Source organism: Oryzias melastigma, linkage group LG15 (genome assembly GCF_002922805.2).
Source record: "Oryzias melastigma strain HK-1 linkage group LG15, ASM292280v2, whole genome shotgun sequence".
NCBI classification, from domain to species: Eukaryota; Metazoa; Chordata; class Actinopteri; order Beloniformes; family Adrianichthyidae; genus Oryzias; species Oryzias melastigma.
Genome location: NC_050526.1, coordinates 24532382 through 24552922, shown reverse-complemented (window position 1 = coordinate 24552922; position 20541 = coordinate 24532382). Strand labels below are relative to the sequence as shown.

Below are 20541 nucleotides of genomic sequence, written 5' to 3'. Positions count from 1 at the left end.
TAGCTGCGCCAAACTTCACTCAGAAAGGGCGCAGCTGACGCTGGGCGATGCTGCCTGCAAGTACAACACACAGAATAACATAATAATAATAATAATAATAATAATAATAATAATAATAATAATAATAATGATGATGATGATGATAATAATAATAATAATAATTTTGCATAAAAATACAGTAATGTATTCTCTGAATAAACATTTTATTGCCACTTTTTCACATTCTAACCGGATGCAAACAAAATAAACCACATTTTGCACTTGTGTCTATTTGCAAAGCAAATTAAAGACATTTGCAAGCTTAGTGTTAGACTTTACATTGACCAATTTCCATTAAGTAGACTAGTTTACCCTTAGCAAAAAGCAGTACATTTAAAGAGTAACTTAATGCTTTCTCAAACTAAAAAAATGAATATATAAAATCATTTTACAATATTTGGATTGCATATAAAAAGTAAGTATGAAAAGTAAATTTAAAGTATACTGCCTCACTTTTAGTATAGACAACGTGTACTTGTAGTACATTTAGTCTAGTAGACTGCAGTACTATTATACAGTATTACTTTTTGCTAAGGGAAGGCTTTTCCAATGCAACCCACAACTTTTGTGAAAAAAGTAAAAAAAAAAGTTAATTTATTATTATAACAGCAACAAAGACAATAGTAAGTATAATTTGCATATCCTAAATTCGAATAAATTGATGAGGACTTTATAATTTGGGTTAATTTAACATTAATCTAACTCACTGCAGAACACATCCATATAAAGGTTATTAAAGCAAAGTCCAGAAGGTACTACTGATGAATCCCTATGGATCCTTGGGGAATTTTTGTTGCACTTTTCATTTATTCATTTTCTTCTTTCCATCACCAGGCTTATTACAACAATTTATCATCAGTTCTAAGTGTTTCACTTCCACTATAAGTACAATAACTCATCATTCAAGAGCTATCATGCAAATTACAAAAAGGGAGTTGGTAGGAAATTGCAGAGGAACTCTTATTCACCCGTTTTATTTCTTGTATTGCTAATATTTCCATAATATTGGTCCAGGGACAAATTGCCAAAACCAGAAAACAAGGATTTCTATTATTGGCTGGTTGCTGTTGCCCACTTCTTATTGGCTTTGTACCTGACAAAACAAACACAGCCTGACTTGCTCTTTAATCAATTAGAAAATGGAGTCAGCAAACCTTCAAGCCAATATTCTACTCAGAAATTGGAGAATGGAAATCCCAAAAGGGATAATAAAGAATAAATAACGATGTCAACAATTCTTGTGTAGCTTTTAGCAATTTCAAGTTATCAGATATATCACAAAGTGGAAGAAAATGATGAACTATTAAGGTTGGAACATTAATAAGAAGCAATAAGCGTTTGCATAATGACTTCATTTTTAAAATTATTATTTTTTAAATATTTTTTTGTCTAGCAATAATATAACTTTTTTTTACACTTAAGGTTCTGTTATAAACTATTCAGCAAACCATGTGTGTATTTGAATGCATTTCTTTTGCATATCAAAACTAAACCTTGTTTTATTCTTTATGAAATAAGTTATCAGTTTTGCTCTGTTTTAAGTTCTGGACTAGATGGAAAACAGAAAGTGAGATAGATTTAGAGAAATGTGCTTAGAAAGCATGGATAGGAGAAAAGGGAGACAGTCAAGGGGGAAGGCCGTGAAGAGTACTGAGTGCAATAACACACAAACAAAGAGAGAGATGGCATCAAAATAGACAATGAAAGTTGCTTGTGGCTTCATGTTAGCTGAAATAACTGTTTGCAGAAGAGCTGCATTTTTGTGCAACACACCCAAATGTTCATGCAAACACAAATGAGTGAGCACTTAGCTACAGTTTGCATAAACCGACGCACACACATTTGTGTAGATCCACACATACTGTACAAAATGCATATGTAAACTAAGTCACACTCTGACAGGTAGGCAAACACACTCAAACACTTAGATGTTTCATGCATTGTTCATGTCTGCATAAGTGTGTTCATCCACAGCTCAGAACCTCTGATTGACAGTGTGGTAGCAAATAGCAGCTAGGAGTCCTGGACGCTTTATGGAGAAGGGGTCCAAAAATCTACATACCCCAGCTGACCCAATACCAGCCACTCAGAAACAACACCTCAAACCAGAGAGATCATTCCATCACTGCTGACAATGGGGTGTAGGAGCATGGAGGGCTGAAGCTCCGGGCTTGATCAGTTAGAAGAATAACGATGAACCGAAAATGCAACTTAAAATTTGGTGGAGGGGGTAAGTCCATGCAGCAACCCTGGGGGGAGGCACCACTTCCAAGTAGTCCAGCCCTCAAGGTGAGCCCTGGGCAGACCCCTAGAAACTCTGATGAAATGTCACTAAAGAAAGAAGGGCATTTGGGGGAAAAAAGCTACCAGGCTCACTCGCCGCAACGATAAATTCTGCTGATCATAAAGCAAACGTGCAGGTCGTTGACCAGATGGTGTCAGTGCAGCTCTCCACCCATTTCTTTCTTTACATAAATGAGCTAAATAACAATGTGAGCTTTGCTGTGTGAGTAAAGGAGCACTCAAACAATGGCACAATATCTGGAATTACATTGATATTTTAACTGCTCTGTATTTGTGCTGCCGCCTAGTGTCTCAATCAGATTAATGCAACTTAAACTGATTATTTTCCCAAAAAACATTATTCCGCACTCATGGCTGTGGTGCTTCTGCACGATTCCACATAATATGTCCACAAAGCCTCACTATCAGAGTTGGTTAATCTTGCAAAATTGCTCGCTAAAATAAAATGACAAAGGACATTTTTTCACAGAGTAAGTAATATTGTTAGAAAAAGAACAGAAATACGGGCCAGCCCTTCTACTTTTGCTTTTATTTCCTTTGTATTTCATTTTTTACATGTCCAATCCTTATTTATTTTTTATGCTTATTAATATTCACTAGATATAAACTTGTTTATGTAACTTAGGGGCTATATTAATAAATACCACATTCCCGAGTTGTACAATTGAGTGGTAATAGAGTTTTTAAGCCCACTTTCATATTTGGCAAATGAAGGCATGGATTGTACTTAACCTGATGTAAATCCTGAAGTCCCCGTGCAGATGTACACGGGGAAATCTTGAACTTGGGTGTCAAGAAGGAAACAACAAACATTCAGAGATAACCTAATATTTATTCAAGGCAGTGGTGCAGCTTTCCAAACACTGAGCTCTTATTCCCTCTCCACAACACAGACACACAAATAGCCACACACTTTGACTACTAAATTACTCCTTTTTTCCTTCTTTAAGCTGATTTTTAGCCCACGCTGGTGTTTATACGGAGCAGGACTCCATGTGTTCTCCTGGGGACAACAGCAACAATCTTTTCCCAAGTTAAGTCTTATAAATCCTCTTTTAAATTGTATGAAACAACAGTATGAACAGGATTTGTTGGTTTTAAAGAGAAGAGAAAAATTGTAAAAATAAAATTGTGTTGCTTTTTAGAGGAAAACTTGTAAAAAATACAATTTTCTTTGGAGTCAAAAACATGTAAACTTAGATTTCTAATAAATGAATGATTTCAAATTCCTTGACAGTTTAACTTGGCCTTTGTGTTTCTTCTCTCAGGATTTCCCTCCATGCCCCAGTTTCTCACAGCCAAACTGGCATGAGGAGAGACTGGTGGAAGCTCCTGGAGCAGTTCATCCCAAATTTTTTTTTTTTTTCCATGACAATGCACAAGTAAACATTGACACCTAGTGGTGGAGCTGATACAGCACCTTTCACCCTGTCCATGGTGCTGAACAGCAGAAAATTTTAACAAAAGTATATATATTTTTGAAATAAATAATAAACTATACATTTTAATGTTTTTCCTTAATTAGAATATGAGAGAAAAAATAAGAATAACTGAGCTATAAAAGTGTTTTTTTTCCTCAAATGGCGTAAAAAACTTTTATAAAATGTTCACTTTCAAATTTATTTTCTCTTTTAAGGCAGCTAAGAGCTGCCAAAAAAGTTTGTCCATAAACAGATACGTCACCTTTTATACAACGGATGGTTCCGCTTTCGCAAAGAGTCTGTCTGGATGTATTTAAATTAAATTCACGATGCCTATCCATCCATGAAACTGTGAATTTGAACAGAACTGCACAAAAGTTTGCTATTTTTGTTGCTTTTTCATAAATTACTGTCCTTATGAAAAGAAGACCTTAGTTTATGGGATCATTTTTTTTTGTCACCACAAACATTTTCAAATTGTGCTTGATGAGGTGCAAAGGCAATTTACACACAGGTACTCATTTCAACTAAATATAAAGACACTCCTTTACCTTTTCTTAAAAATGTTATTTGAATTCATTATTAGTTGTTTTCAAACACTAAATTTGCAATTTTGTTCTTTCTATTCCTTATTTTTTTTTTTGCTAATTGTTTCTTTTTGTTAAAAAAAATCACTAACATTTTGGTACATAATTAATATTTTTTTTTCTTTATTTGTAATAGTTAGTTAAATTTTCAGCAATAATAAATGTTAAAATCCCCTACTGAGTTCAGCCCGTCAAACAATCCCGCTGACGTTGTCTATTGGTGGTGTCTGCAGTGTGGCCCCTCCCCGCGGCGACCCTCACTAACCCTCCAATAGCTTCATGTATTTGTATGAATATACATGAGGTGCTCTACAGCTATGGGACCTCTGCCGGTGTAGCCAGCTGCAGCCGGTTCATTTGGGTCGGTTTTCAGGGGTCTCCCTTCCATCCCAGAGAAAGGATCAGATACTTTTCCTTTCTCACTCCTGGGGAGATCATGGCAGGGGCCCCAGGAATTAAAGGGCTGTTCCTTGTAGTTTTCTTGCAGCTCATCTTTCTTTGCTCCTCTCAAGTAAGTCACGTTGTGTTGTTTTTTTTGTGTGGTTTAATGTGTCAGATGTGCTCAGTCTCTGTCAATGAAAAAAGAGCTAATGTTACACAGCATATTGTTGCATTTTCTGGTCTATTTTATTATTAGAAAGGTGTATAAAAAGTTTTAATGCTACTTTTTTTGAGTTTTTATTAAAGTCAAACTGCAGAACCTCGTTAATCTGAGCCACAAGCAATACTTGCAGAGTGTAACCAATTTCAATCATCACAGACATAATCACATCCTTTGGTAACATGATATGAGGTTGTGCACCTGCTGTCTCCCTTTATCAGCTGCATTTCTGCATTCCAGTAAAAGTGTTGTTTCATATGAACTAAACTACACATATTTTTTTCCTTTAATTATTTGAAAATTCTATCTACACTGACAAACTAGGGACCCCCAGGCCCCCCTGGAGTTCCGGGAATTGACGGCATTAATGTGAGTCTCTTTAGTTTTTTATTTGTTTTACTCAGTGCCAAAAATCCCAGTTTGCTCCTCTTACAACCTGTGTTTTGCTTCAGGGGGAAAGAGGAGAAGATGGGAAGGATGGTCCACAGGTAATTGATACACGTGATGAGAACAGATATGAGCTGAGGTTAATCATTGTCATTGGTTTCAGGGAATTTGTCAGTATGCAAAACCTTTGTTTTTAGGGGCCTGATGGGGATGCAGGGAAACCCGGCTCATCAGGAATCCCTGGAATTCCTGGAAATGATGTGAGTTGCTTTATTTATTTACATTTTGCAGAAATTCTGGTTGGAGCATTGTTAGTTGTTACGACCTTTAACCTTACAAGGGGGTGGAGCCAGAGAGCAGGATCCTCCCACCTCGCAGGTCATGTTTGCACGTCAAGTTTTTTTGCAGAGGGGCTAAAGCAGTAGCTGGAAAATCTTGGGGGAAATAAGTGCAAAAATGTTAGGAATTTTTTAAACAGGATGAACAAATCCCGAATCATGGAGGGCAAACAGGGGGCACGGGGGTAATTAATTTTACCTCCTTCCTCCTTTAAGCTAGAGCTTAAAGGCAGGTTAGAGAAACACAAAGTAAGTGTATTATGAATGCTGACTGACAAAAGAATCCAAAGGTAAATTTGCCTCACCTATAGGTGAACGAAGACCTGCTCATAATTAAAAAGGTCAAATGTCTTTGCTGCACACCTTAAGAGCAGTCTGAAAACAAAAGGAGCTTTGTCAGCAGGGGCCACTGTTGGTGTGTCCTGTTGAGAATCCTCAAGCTAGTGTGGAATGATTTCTTGCAGCACACTTGCTTCAAATGAAGCGGACAGGAATGCAGCTCTCTGATTCACCTACAGTTTGAAAGATTTGCCCTGCAACTCTGGGCTGAGATTTTTTTGTGTGTGCCTGTTAAGCCGCACACAGACGTTTGAACATGATGGTGAATTCAGAGACAGACCGTTTTGTTTTTAGTAAAGCAGAAAAATACTATAACTCTGCAATAAACAAACCAAATATGTTGTTTAGATTTAAATATATAGTTTTAAAATCTGTTATGACGCATTGATTTAAACTGGGTGTACTTTCTCTTCAGGGTTTGACGGGTCCAGTTGGAGATCCTGGACCTGACGGTCCTCCTGGACAGAAAGTGAGTGACTGATGAGCTTTTGCTTCAAACACTGCCGGGAAAACGATACCTGGTTGCTATCCATTTTTTTGGCATGGCAACGAAAGTCGTAATGCAGAAACCAATTTCTCATGACAAATGAGTTGTAATCCTGCAAGTTTCCTGCATAATCCCTGTGGGGGAAGGAAGCCTCTACATCAGTACTCATTAGGCTAAATGTTGTTGGGTCAAGTGTGCCAAGCTCAGTCTTATGATGTGCTGGAGGAATGTTAATTCTCGCTGTCTGTGTTGCTCACAGTCCTCTTTTATCCAGCGGTACTTCTGTTTAAGTACCTCTCATTTACCTGTGCTCTTTAGGGCGAGCCTGGAGCATCTGGGCCTCGTGGAGAAGCTGTAAGTTGTACCATTTTAACCTTTCAGTTCAAGAATTGCATCCACCAATACAGAAAATCTATTTTAATGTTTTGTCTTCTTCCTAACAAAATTTATGTATCATAATGCTATCAATATCTTATCAGGGTGTTGGACCAGATGGACCCCCTGTGAGTAATTTGCATAAGATATCCATAAAAGTTCAAATAAATGTGCACATTTATCTCACCTGCCTTGGTAATGTTGGAATGTGTCTCTCAACAGGGACCGCCAGGGCCTGCAGGACTTCTAGGTGAAGTGGGAAAAGTTGGCCCACCTGTTAGTACACACTGCATGATTTATTGTTTTTGTGTTTAAAATTAGAAAATGGCTTGATAGTAGAAGAACAGTTTACAATTTCATAGTTTTCTTAAATATATATATATATATATTTGTGAGTCCAAGCTTGACAAAAGCAATCAAAGAAGGTTGTTTGCTAACTATTTTTATTATTAATAATATTATTTTTTAGTTTATAATTAAAGAAACACAAATATTCTTTAAAAACAACCAACAACTTGCATTTATCCACCCTACATATCATTTTATTTTATTCTTTTTCAGTTTTATTATTAATTAAATAATCATTAAAAAAAGAAAACCAACTAGCATTACATTTTCCACAATAAATAAATCTATATATCTAATATATAAATCTCTTTGATGTTTTTGTTTTCATTACCTTTATTAAATTGTTTTTTGATTTTAAGTAAGAAAGTCAGTAAAAGTGTGTTATGAAAATGTAACGGGCTACAGTCATTTGCACACGCTTTAGGGTCTGTAAAAAGATTAAAAATGAGCACTAATTTGATGATGAAACATATGAGGAATTTTTTATGAATGTTTTTTGCATGCAGGAGGGGATACAAGTTTATGTGGTATAACACATTTATGTTGTTCCCCACAGGGGGCCATGGGAGTGAGAGGGCCACAGGGACCCCGGGGGCCAGTGGGACCCAGAGTAAGTGACAAAATTATCTGAGCCTTAAGAAAAACAAAAAAAAAAAATCGATTCAAGGTGATTTCTCTGCTTGTGTTCGTGAGTGTGTTTCAGCGTTTATGTATGAGATCCTTGAGAAAAGGCATGAAATGTTAACAAATCATTGACAGGAAAGCAACTACAACAAAAATGTGCATTTTTTAAAATAATTTCTTTCCTTTAGGGTGCTGCTGGTATGCTCGGAAATGCTGACCTTGTAAGTTTATTAAGACAAAACATGATTTTGTTCCTTTTTTTTCATCACACACAATGCAAGGTTGATTATTGACTCCAATTTTATTATTTAGTGTCCAAACTCCTGTCCACCTGGCACTCCTGGACATCCTGGTCTTCCTGGCATGAAGGTGAAAAGAATATATTTTTTAACAAGCTACTGTAAATTTCTTTTCAACAAATAGCCTATTTTAATAAAACACCATTTTTTATCCTAATGTTTTTAGGGCCACAAGGGAGTAAAGGGTGAAGCTGGGGAACCTGGGAAACAGGGGCACAAGGTTTGTTTAGAAAGCCTCCACAAAATTAAGACCTAGATTCTTAAAAATAACCTTACCGTCTAACGGTGTCACAAGGAACCACACCAGGAGAAATGTGGCTATTAAAGGAGCATCTCGGAGCAACATTTTTACCATGCTGTTGTACTTCAAGAAGAATCGATGGAAGCCCATGTAATTCTTCTGACTCTTAGCATGTAGTGAAAATGATTTATTTGAAATGATGTCCAAGCACAACTATCCTCTCCCTGTAATGTGTCTGTGCACCATATAAATGGAAATGAGTCTGGTCCCATGTCTTATCAACCCATGCCAGAACATGATTTACTGTCAATCTGCTCTCTGTCTGTGGGATTTTTTTTTTAAAAAAATACCTTTTTGTTAAAAGTTTTATTTCAGGAACATCATTTTTTTCTACCTTAAGTTTCAAATCAGAAGTTCAGCAAACTGGAAATGCATTTGCATTTCGGCTGAACTGTGTCCCCCATGTTCTTTTTTAAAATAAATTGTACTTAGGGATGAGGTTACAAGATAAAAAAAGGGTTACGCTTACTTTGGAAATAGCCTCCCAAAATTATTAATAGCATTTATTTTCCTGAACTTTTCATGCGAAAATATATAGTTTTTAATGAAGTTATTTTAAAATCTGTAACCACATTTATTAAAATTTGATTAACAAGCTCAACATCTGATTAAATGTATAATTTGATTCAGTATTAATCACTTGTTAAGTAAGGAATAGTTTTTGAGCATTGATAGCAAATCCTACATCTCAAATTTTAACTAAAACAGCAACTGGAACACAAAAAACAGAAAGAAATGTATTTTTTTTCTTCTCAAAACAAAAGAAGCAATGATAAAGTTTTTAAGTTTAAATCTTAGAACTGTTAAAAATTTAATTTATTTGGCCTCTTTTTTTGCCTTTGGTCTGAATCATTAAAACGTGAATATTTAACCCTTTTCAGAGATACAGACTAATTTCTAATTCAACTAGAATTTTCCTGCAGACTGAAGGGAGTCTATAAGATCCAGTTCATTTGCTGGTCAGTCTTGAATCTAAATGCATTCTTATCAATTATATTTTATTGTTAGATTTAATTTTTGAATATTGTTTTCTTTTGCAATTATTAGTGGATCTTAGGAATTTTATTTTTCTGGTTTCCTTTCCTCAGGGTGAAGAGGGAGACCAGGGAAGTCCAGGAGAAGTTGGATCTCAAGGACCAACAGTAAGCTGTTACACTGTGTTAATTTTTTTAAATAACAAAATGATTCTTATCTTTGTCTGGTTATTGTTTTCTTTGCCCTAACTCACCTGTTGGACATGTTTGCCATTTCAGGGACCTCAGGGAATCCGCGGCTCCACTGGCATGATGGGCCCCAAAGGAGAATTGGTGCTTATTTTTATGGGTTTTTAAAACTAAAGTGTCTAATCTGTCTGCTTAGATTTCATGCAACTTCAGTTTGACTCTGGTAATGATGATAATTGCCATAGATTATCAGTTTATACAAATGTTTAATACTCAATGCTGCTTGGCAGGGAGCTCGGGGACCTGATGGAGATCCGGGTCCTCAGGGAGTGGCAGGGGCAATTGTGAGTTTGTTCCTCAGTGAATTACAGCTTTGTGATTAAATATACAAAATTCATTAAATACATGAATCAATGAAATATTTTAGGGGGACCACGGCCAAAGAGGCGTGATGGGTGAGCCTGGGCCTAAAGGTGAAACGGTTAGTGGCTTGTCAACATGGATGTTAGACAGCTCCAGAGGCGATAAAACATCGATAATAACCGAGTATGGTTTGCTGTTTAGGGGGTTCAAGGACCAAGAGGAATCACAGGGTTGCCGGGTCCAAAGGGAGAACCTGTGAGTGCCTGATCAATGGTGGCGCTTAATTGTCCTTGCGGAGGAAAACATTGACTCAACAACACTGTGTTCCCTCTCCTCCCTGTGACTAGGGTTTGCCAGGTGTTGACGGACGTGAAGGTATTCCAGGGTTGCCAGGAGGAAAGGTAGAACAGATGCGGTGAAGTCATAAGCCAACGTTGTGACAGCGAAAATGCTCAGCTCCATCTGATTCCCTGCAGGGAAGTGTTGGGAAGCCAGGTGTACCGGGAGAAATTGGACCTCAAGGGCTTCCAGTAAGTGAGATATTCAGAGTCCCATTAGGAAACAATTTATAATGCAATTGAGAGCACGATAACTGTGCAGCGCAGTAAGAATGCAACTGTAGTCATTTTTCTATGTGTATGAGAAAGATAATGACCTACAAAAAGAGAAACTTCTTCTTTTTTTTTTTTTTTTTTAAAAGCTGACCGTAAAATTGTTTAACTCCTATTGATGCAATTACTGATCCCTCTATTGTGGCTCTTTGGCTTTTGAAAAAACATAATTTGAATAAATTATAGACTTGTTAGTTAAGTTTCATCATTTATTTTTAGATTTTTAAACTGAAGTGATCTTACATTTGTACCTATTTTTTTCTTTACCACTGCTGACATTACATTAGATCACGGATCTGCAACTTTAACACTAAAAGAGCCATTTGGTCTGGTGTCTTACAGACCAGAATCCAATGAGAACCACAAAGTCCCACTAAATTATTTAAAAAAATGCACAATATTTATGTTTTTTTGGCAATGAAACATAAATGTAACTTTAAAATATTTCATTAGTTGAATGACAACAGTGTCTATATGTTTATGACAGTTGTGACTTATTTTACTTTTGATAGCAACGCACACTTGTTACTTTCAAAATAAAACTCACCCTGTGTCAATAAAGGTCCTCCCGCTGCAGCAGCTTTAGTTAACTTAAAAACCCAAGACTGTCATTTTAACTCTTCTTATCTTATGGGGTCCAGATGACCCCACCCTTATACTGATGTGTTTTCTGTCCCATGACAAAGGTGGACAGGATTTCATGTCTGACACCAGAGAAAACAAAAAATACTTGGAAAAAAAAAAGAAAGTTCAGTGCGTTGTCTTGTGGGGTCCAGATGACCCCTTTTAATGTAAACATGGCTTGGGAAGGACAAGGGTCAAAGTGCATTTGTTCAAAACTTTAACCACTTTAGTGTAATTTACCAAAAATAAAAAATAAAAAATTATTAGACTTTATTTGAGTAACTATAAATTATAACATATTTTAAGAACTTTTCCACATAATTTCTGACTATAAAATCACTTTTTTAGCTTAGTTGTTAGACATGTTAAACATGTAAACAGAAAGGACAAAACTTAACTAACTACTCTTTTATATATTCAGACGTTAGCAATTTTTATTATAGGTAAAGAGCCACAAAGAAGGGATAAAAGAGTCACGGGGTGCAGACCCCGGCACTAGATCAAGAAATAACGAGAGCTTTATTGTGTTAGATAACTGAGCAAAATAAATGTAAAAAGTTGTATATATTGTCAGTGGTTTATTATTAGAGCAATTGTTAAACTTATATTTTCACTTTATGTCTAGTTGCTGTTCAGACACAAAGTTCTCAATATTACAAAGGAAATCTGCTGCAGCAGGAGGATCTTAATTGACACAGGACATATTTTATTTTGAAAGAAACTCGTATGTGCTGCTTTCAAAATAAAATAAAAATAATGAAAATGTTCCACTTTCATATTTTAAATATTCTAAATATTTATAAGATACATTTTATGAATGAATGGCTTAATGGCCAAAAAAATATAAAGTGTTTTTCTCAAAAGGTTTTGGTCAACAGAAACTGGACCTAATGTTTATTTTATTGTTAAAGACAGCAAACTCCTGCCTTAACCCCTAAAACCGTGTAGTGGCATCAGTGTAGCAAAAAAACAACATAAATGGAAACTGTGATCCACATGGTCCCACATAACTTTCTTTTATGGGTTAGTTTGGTGTCTACTTAAAAACAAAAAACATAATTGACTTCTTTTATTGCTAGGAATACATTCAAGCATCAAGGGGTTAAACTAAATATGCATTAATATAAAGAATTCCTATCTGCTGTTTTCAGGGTTTGCCTGGTGCTCCTGGACCAAAAGGCTTGAGTGGCCTGAAGGTAATTTGTTTGACAGTTTTTTTTCCCAATTAATTTAATTCAAAATTTAAATACATGTTTAATAATTGTTTTTCAGGGTGATGCAGGTCTGCCAGGACTCCCTGGAGAGCTGGGCTCAGCTGGAAAAACTGTAAGTACGAACAGAGAAACGTTCAAACATCAGTAGTGTGGGTCCAGAATCTGCCATTGAGTGATTTTCACTGTCACACTGCAGGGTGAGCGAGGAGAACAAGGAGAATTGGGACCCGTCGGACCCATCGGTGAGCCTGTGAGTGTTTTATTTTTTTCACTTGTTTCTTTTTTTTGTGCCCTTTCTTTTACATATAAAAGACATTTTCTTCTTTTTTTCATTTCCACACAGGGGGACATTGGAGAGCAAGGCCCTGTTGGTCCAGCTGGCAAGCCAGGAGCAAGAGTGAGTTTGAAAATACAATCTGAAAAACATCAATTCAGGCCTTATAGTCCTGTTTTTTTCCCTTCTATAGCTTGTTTTTGCATTTGTGCTTCAAAAGAAAAGAAAAAATCTAAACACCGCCTGCCTGCAGTGAAGCAAATGTCACAAGAATCACACCACATGAAGAAAAACACTTAAAGTAAAATAATTATCTGACAAGTTTTGAATAAAAGAAAGTGAAAAAAGGGAGACCTCAAAGTCTGAAGTCCTGGTTGTTGTTTTGCAGGAATGTCTCACAGAATAGGCTGGATCTCACATAAGCTCTATTTTCACTGTAAGGGGAGACTGAGCAGAAGACTGAAAGGCCTCTCTGTTCTGCTGGCATTCCTCAGACACTCAGCCAGTGATCAAAGGCAGAATGGTGCACACAAACATGCCAGAGAGAATAAGAAGCAATGCGAGACTTCAAGAAAAAAAGTTAATAACGAGCAGTGCATGCTCCTAACTGCAAAGCTATACATATTTCAGCTTTAAATCTAGAATAGAGTTCTGCTAGTAGAACAGTTTTAACATTGTTACTGCAGAAGTGGTTATCTTATCTTTTTCTCATCAGGACATTTTTGTGCTGTATATTACAGGGATCTAAAGGAGATCCTGGTCTCCCTGGGTTCCCAGGTCCTCCTGGACTTCCTGGGACAAAAGGAGAAAGGGTACAAAAATATATGATCAAAAAATGTTTGAATCCTTGATCTATAGCTTTAAAAACATCATTATTACATAAAAGCTGCTCTTGCTGATGATAACCAACAATACATAAAAAAAACATTTTTGGGATGTCATTGTGATCCTTTTTTGACTTCTTCAAATCTTTATTGGTGCTTACAGGGAGAACGAGGAGAATCCGGACCTAAAGGAGATCAAGTAGGATTTTCTGTCATTAAACAGCCATTTCCTCTCATTAGTGAAATATTGCTCTTTTACAACGAGAAATGTGAAGAAATGTTAACAGACTGTTTTCACAGGGAGCACAAGGTGATGAGGGAAATCCAGGAGAAAAGGGCGAAGTTGTAAGTTAACAACAAAAAAACTTCCTGACTACCAGAGAAAACAAAATATGGAGTAAAAAACTGTATTAAATCCATAAAAAACTACAAATTCCCAGAGCTCCACCCCTTCACATTTGGCATCATTGAAAAGCTCCAAATGTAATATGTAGATGCCAAAGGGGTTCATTCAGGGTTAGAAATATCCTCTACATAGGACAAACTTGCATTGCTGGTAGTCAGGAGAAGTCAATGCACAAATGTTTTAGAAAAATAAACCAGCTTTGATCATTTGGGTTTTGTGAATACTTTACAGGGTGATCCAGGAGAACCTGGAGCCAAAGGAGAGGTAAGTCACCAATTCTCCCATTAGGCCAACCTGTTGATAAAGTGGTGGACTTGGATAAAATCTACCTGGTTCTGTGTTTGCTTGTCTTTTGTGTAGACTGGTGTACCTGGAGAGGCTGGAAAAAGAGGTCCTGAGGGAAGTCGGGGTCAGCCTGGCATTGAAGGGCCTCCGGGCTCAGCGGGGCCCCGTGGGATGCAAGGAAACAGAGGTCCACGTGGAGTCAGAGGGTCACAGGGCCCGGCGGTAGGTCCAAGAAGGATTTACAAAAGAAAGTAAAGAAAGGCAGAACACTATCTATCTCCTAGAAACATGAATCAAAAATAAGAAACTTTAAATATAAAACTCCCCCATATGTTAAGCTCTTTTTGAAAATTTCTGATTTACAATTCTGCTCTGAATAATTTTCTTTTTTATTATCTTATTATTAAGAACAATCTATAACCCTACATGTAAAAAATGATCTGTTTGCACACCTCAATATTATATAGAAAACTGTAATTACCCAGAACTGGTGTACAGGGGCCCAAAATGCAGATCGGTCTCGATGTCAGAAATGTTAAACTTTAATAAAAAGATTAAACTTATATCATTACAAGTTTATTTTATTAGGTATTCTTGAATATAAGTATAGTAAATATACTACTTTGCACAATACTAAAACATTTGATGTTTACAACATAAACATAGTATATAAAAGTAAACTTCAATTGCACTACATCTTTTTTAATAGATTGACTATCCTTCTAATACACTTAATAGACTACTTTTGCTTAAGGATGACAGAAGCAAAGGTGCAATAAAAGATTGACAAATCAGAGAAACTGATGATGAAAAATTGATAGTGGGGATCATTAACACAAATCAAGACAGGTATGGATTTTTTGAAACTCAAAATAACTTTTAAAGACCCACAGGATTATCTTTTGATCAGAAAGTGATATTTTAATTATAATTAGGATTAAAATTTGCATTGTTTTCTAGGATAAACAGTAGCTCGTTAGAAATTCACCTCAGAGTTGTAGGCAGAATGGTTGGTGCAGAGTAAGCCTGCCCCCATTTCCCATCATACATTTGCTTACAGCTAGCTTACAGCCCTGCACACCCCCAACCTAACATTACTGGTGCAATAAAAATTGCGAGCAGTATTGTATGGAGAGAAATTAGACTCACTTGGATTGGAGCTATATCAGTACAGTTTGGAGACAGATACCAGCTCAGACGAGGAAAACAAAGACGTATATAGTTCACAACAATATGAACAAAAACTACTCAAAAATGCAATTTAAAGCTTAATCTGTACATATGTCCTCCATTATCAGAACAATTCCCCAAGAAAATTTTTAAAATGCCAAAAATGTGATTTTCATTGGAGTGGGTCTTTAACTAGTTAAAAAAAATGTCTAATGCAAAAAAAAAAAAAAAAAAAAAAAAAAAAAAAAATGAAGTTACCCAAACAATACTACAGTGATCCAAACTTATAAAGGGAATTCATGCAAATGTTGAGACAATTTGGAAAAGCCCAAATAAAAAATTGCTGGAATTCTTTTTAAAACATTCTTGGACATTCTTTTGATTGCTTGTGTGCTGTTTCCATCCGCTTCAGCCTTATTCATAGAATGAACATTAGATAGACATCAACAAGTTTTCTAAGAATGTTTTTTTTAATTTAAAAATACATAAATTGGCAGTGGCTATTTTTTCTGTCAAACAAGCCCTGAAGGTGATGAACTACAAATACCACAGAAAATTAGATTATAGCTAAATTATATAAAAGCTCCAGCTAGTGTCATGCTTTAGTGAAACTTTTATTTCTGACTCACTTTCGTTAATCACAAAACTTAAACTTATATTTTGATTTAAAAAAAAATAAAGTCTGACTGGCTGGTAGGCGTTGGCATATTGATCTGTGTATCCATAGTATCAATATCAAGGTGAAGCATCGATACTAGCATGATGAGATTGATACTTTCATAGCAACCCATTACAAAGAAAATAGGTACAGTAAAACACTTGAATTTACTCATGGTGTTCATGCAAGCCCTGTATTTAGCTGTCTGCAGTGTTGCCAGATTGAAGGAAAAAAAAATGCAGAATTTGAGCAAAAAACTGCTCAATCTGGATACGGTCTATCTATGTAAACAGCATAGTTAAGATAGTTGTTATCTGTTAACTATTTTTTATTTGCCTAAAGTCTCCGACCTGTATTTTATTATACACTTAATACACAAAACAATTGTGTACTTCCAAAATTATTCTATGATCACAACATTTCAAGGGAAAAGTATTAGTATTGGTATCGATATCGGCGATATTATCCCTGGAATTACTTGAAATCGGATCAATACTCAAATTCACAGTTTTGCCCCCCACCCCAACTGGTTGGTTCTTCAGTTTGTCTACATAAAAATATGTAAAAATGTATGTAGTTGGTTATAATTAAATTGAAACTTGATTCCAGAGGCTGTAAAAGTTGTATTTTTTCTTCACAGGGTAAAGAACCAAGTGATCAGCACATCAAACAAGTCTGCATGCGAGTCATGCAAGGTAAGAGAAGAAGAGGTTTTGACCCCATTTGTCACTCCAATTGAGCCCCCTTTTTAAACTTCCAATGTTTCCCAGAGTGGCTCATTACACAACAACACACAGAGCTGCCCTTGCATTGTTTCATTGATCTATGTGGTTGGCGGGTACTTTCAGGTTCAAAAAGGTTGGGCCTGAAAACCAAAACATGAAATAAGCTTCAGCCCTTGTTCATGTGATGGATGAAAGAGCCTCAGAAATATTCCGCTAAAGTCACAACATCTGTTCTCTCCAGTCTTCTGCTCTTACATCCCCACAACTCATCTCCTACTCTCATGACTTTTTTATACCTGACGTGCTGAAAAATTAATTTCACCTCCAGCGGACCTGTACTTCAGTGCTCGGAGCGAAGATACTCTCTGGAAAGAAGAAAATTCTAAAAAAAGAGCGATGAAACAGCCACAACATGGATTCTGTCAAGAGTTAGACTGCTGGAATCCAGTGTGGAGGACAAAACATCAGTGAACCACAGGAGATTATTATAAAATGTTGTAACATTCCTTTTTGTGTCATCCCTTCTTCAAAATAGAGTGTTTCCACCAGTTTGCTCTGTTTAAAAGCAGGAATTTGAAAGAAGGGAGACAGGAGAGAGCGTGACCTCAGTTTCCCCCTAGTCAAATGCAGTTCTCATGACTTCCTCCTGAACTTGCATGATCTCTGCAGGATTCCAAGACATTTTTCTAGACCAAGAATTCTTAGTTTTGCATGTTTTTTTTCTGTTAACAGAACAGCTGGCTCAGTTAGCTGCTAGTTTAAGGAGGCCAGAATCGGGAGCTGCCGGTTTACCTGGAAAACCTGGACCTCCGGGGCCTCCTGGGCCCGCAGGAGACAACGGCTTTCCCGGACACGCTGGAGCGAGAGGGCTTCCGGGACTTAAAGGCCCACCAGGACAGATGGGTCTTAAAGGACCCAAAGGTACTTAACACTAATGTATTCGCCCTCAGAGGTAAAGTGGTGGATCTAGACATTAACAAAAATACACTTTTTTTAATTTGTGAGAAATATCTTGAAAATGAAATTATGTTTAAGGTGACATAGGGGACAGAGGGGCCAGAGGACCCACTGTGCGAGGGCCTAAAGGCCAACCAGGACCTCCTGGACTTCCTGGTGAGTACTTTTTGGGGTTTTTTTTTCAGGACAATCTGCAAATTTGCTAAGTCAGTAATACAAGACAAAGATGTTTAATCAGGGTTCAAGGTTCTCTAATTTGTCTTAATGTGGGTGTGGATGGGTCACAGAGGGAGGGTAAGGTTATTAGTGGCAAAAAAAAGTTTCATTTTACATAGTAAACAATGTGTAGACACTAGATCAGGGGTGTCAAACTCATTTCAACAGGGGGCCAAATCTAAAACACACCTTAGTTTGCATTCTGAACAGAAAAAAAAAAAAAACATTTATTGAACACACTAAAACTGTTTTTTAAAAACGTTCAAACCGTAACTACTTTAACATAACTAAATAAAAACAGGTAGAAATATTAATCCAGAATAAATCAATTTAAACCTTAAATAACTTTCAATATTTTGCTCTCCATAAACGCATATTTGATCAAAATTATACAAGTTAGATATAAAGTGAGCGTTAAAAAAAAAAAAAAACACTCACATTTCTTTACTTTTATGTCATTTTATATGAAAAATTACACTTATAAATAACACCAAAAAATTTGATCTCCATAAAATATATCCAGGTTGTATGCCACCAGTGCAAGGTTATTAACAACGGTTAATAATATTAAAATAAAATGATCTGGAAGGCCAGATCTGGCTACAAGGCTTTGATTTTGACCCATGTGCACGAGAGTAAAAACACTATTTTAATACAGAAGCAAAAGCACAACACAGTGTGTAAAGTACAATGGGTGGGTGGTGGATGTGGCAGAGGGGCACCCATGCATTGATCCAGGCGTGCGCACACTCATACTAGACTATGCTTAAAGGTCAAAGGTTACATCTTTCTTGTAAAACATAGTTCTCGTTTTATTTAGTGTGAAAAAATGTTTTCTTAGGCATTTCTTGCAGCTGCTCTCTCTTTGTAATTAATAATATAGTATTTTATGACGACAAAAAATGCATTCTGATTAGGGTAATGAGTTAAGAACTTGTTGCTAATATTGAAGGAAAAAGCAAGTAATTGAAAGCACTGCAGGTAAAGTGAAAACATTAAAGTTGTGATATATCAAATATTCTCCAAACTTCAGCCAAAAACAGATATGCAGAAATGAATCAGTAGTAGCCACAGGAAAAGTAGTGTAGTGGTGCTATTAAGTCTAAATATATATTATCAATCATAAATAATACAATTTTTATCCACCAAATTCCCTCTCTGGATTTAAATAATAATTTAAGCATCAAACAAATAACAAAAATAACTTTCAGAGCTGGATTCAAATGTAAAAAAAAATAAAATGTGTTTTTAAATCTCATTACAGGAGAGCCAGGCAAAGCTGGGTATGGTCAGGATGGTCGGGATGGGCAAAGAGGACCTCCTGGTGTTCCCGGACAGCCTGGCGTACCCGGACCTCCTGGTTCCGCTGGTCTGAATGGTTACTGTGACCCATCAGCCTGCAACCTCCAGGCTGGGGCTATGCAGCAGTCTCTGGATGTGAAAGGACCTGCGGGAAACTAAGAGACACTCTGGAAGAGACAAAAAGACTATTTCCTCTGAAAACACATTTGTCACGATTTTCTCCCCGGGTCTGCAGTCGGTGTGGCGACTTTGATACATTAACCTCTTCATGAGAGCTTGTTTAATGGCAACAACATCTTTCTCAAAGGGAACCAGCATCTTTAAGCTGTGAACACTCAAAGATTCTGGATTATTTGTTGAATTGGAAAGCTTTTTTGCTGTCATTTTTGTTTTGAGAAATATTTTGATACAGTAAGTGAGAATTTGCTTCCTGAAATGAAAAAGGAGATCTGAGTTTTTCTTATGATATTCTCCATTTCCTGTATTTTCTTAAATAAAATTTCACTCAGGAAGGTTCTAAATAAAGATTGAAGTCAAACGAGAAATACTTTGAACGAGGAAATCCTTCATTTTCTGTGATTATGTTCAAAATTTGAATCTGAAAAAAACCCACAAAAGTGTATTTCTACATGTCTTGCTGCCTCACCAACCCTGCATTTCCACTTTGAAGGCTCTTGCTGGTTTAAATATGTGTTAGAGGCTGTCTCTTTAGTGTCTGTTGTAAATCTGTAAAAATGTGTGAAATGCAGTAAATTTTATTTCCTAAAAAAAATGAAACGATGTAAGATTTTGTCTCCTTGTACAGAATGAAAACAAAGGGGAACTGTGCATGTGGGAATGAGGCATGAAAGAACAAAAAAAAAAAAATGCCAAAAGAATGACAAATAAAAGGGATTTAATCTATTCTGCACCCTCATGAGCATGTTTATTTAATTAAATTAAAATGAAAAGCAACATTTTCTTTAAAAAATCTGATTTTTTACACTTGATAATGAGTTACAATTGCTGGAATGAATTTTCAAATACTAAGTAAAATCCAGAGAGCTGCTAAATTGATGCTGAATAAAAAATTATTTATTTTTTTCTTCTGTTCTGAAGTCATAAGATGGAACAGCTTAACATTAATATCAAAAACCTGATGAATTTTGAGACATACACACCAATTTTCTACTTTTATTTATTTATTTTTTAAATAAAAACATCTTTTCATATAAGCATATAATTGGAAATCCTTCCCTATTTTTTATTGTAATTGTCTGAATCACAAATTCATATTTAATATCACAGTTCACATCACAG

General features: G+C 36.2%; 1 protein-coding gene across 2 annotated transcripts; it reads left to right on the top strand.

The window, feature by feature from the left end:
- The first annotated feature begins 4059 nt into the window (after window positions 1-4059).
- LOC112161829 (collagen alpha-1(IX) chain) lies at window positions 4060-20109 on the top strand. 2 transcript variants are annotated; one of them, XM_024297299.2, is made up of 32 exons: window positions 4060-4862; window positions 5277-5321; window positions 5405-5440; window positions 5537-5599; window positions 6432-6485; window positions 6822-6857; window positions 6983-7006; window positions 7101-7154; window positions 7783-7836; window positions 8039-8071; window positions 8163-8219; window positions 8316-8369; window positions 9539-9592; window positions 9704-9757; window positions 9904-9957; window positions 10041-10094; window positions 10178-10231; window positions 10324-10377; window positions 10453-10506; window positions 12363-12407; window positions 12484-12537; window positions 12622-12675; window positions 12769-12822; window positions 13440-13511; window positions 13687-13722; window positions 13824-13868; window positions 14161-14193; window positions 14290-14436; window positions 16683-16737; window positions 17500-17688; window positions 17803-17880; window positions 19205-19401. In XM_024297299.2, exons 1-32 carry the CDS (start codon window positions 4641-4643, stop codon window positions 19399-19401), a joined length of 2169 nt encoding a protein of 722 aa, XP_024153067.2. In that variant the 5' UTR covers window positions 4060-4640. The 2 variants fall into 2 exon arrangements, with proteins under 2 accessions (XP_024153067.2, XP_036071543.1); XM_036215650.1 differs by having other exon boundaries at window positions 12622-12822; window positions 19205-20109.
- The last annotated feature ends 432 nt before the right edge of the window (window positions 20110-20541 follow it).

Excerpts from the sequence above, each read along its gene's own strand:
- LOC112161829 (XM_036215650.1), top strand. The coding sequence starts at position 4,641 with ATGAATATACATGAGGTGCTCTACAGCTATGGGACCTCTGCCGGTGTA. Across the intron at positions 5,441-5,536 it reads ATGGGAAGGATGGTCCACAG|GGGCCTGATGGGGATGCAGG; the intron begins GTAATTGATACA and ends CTTTGTTTTTAG. Across the intron at positions 10,507-12,362 it reads TTGGACCTCAAGGGCTTCCA|GGTTTGCCTGGTGCTCCTGG; the intron begins GTAAGTGAGATA and ends TGCTGTTTTCAG.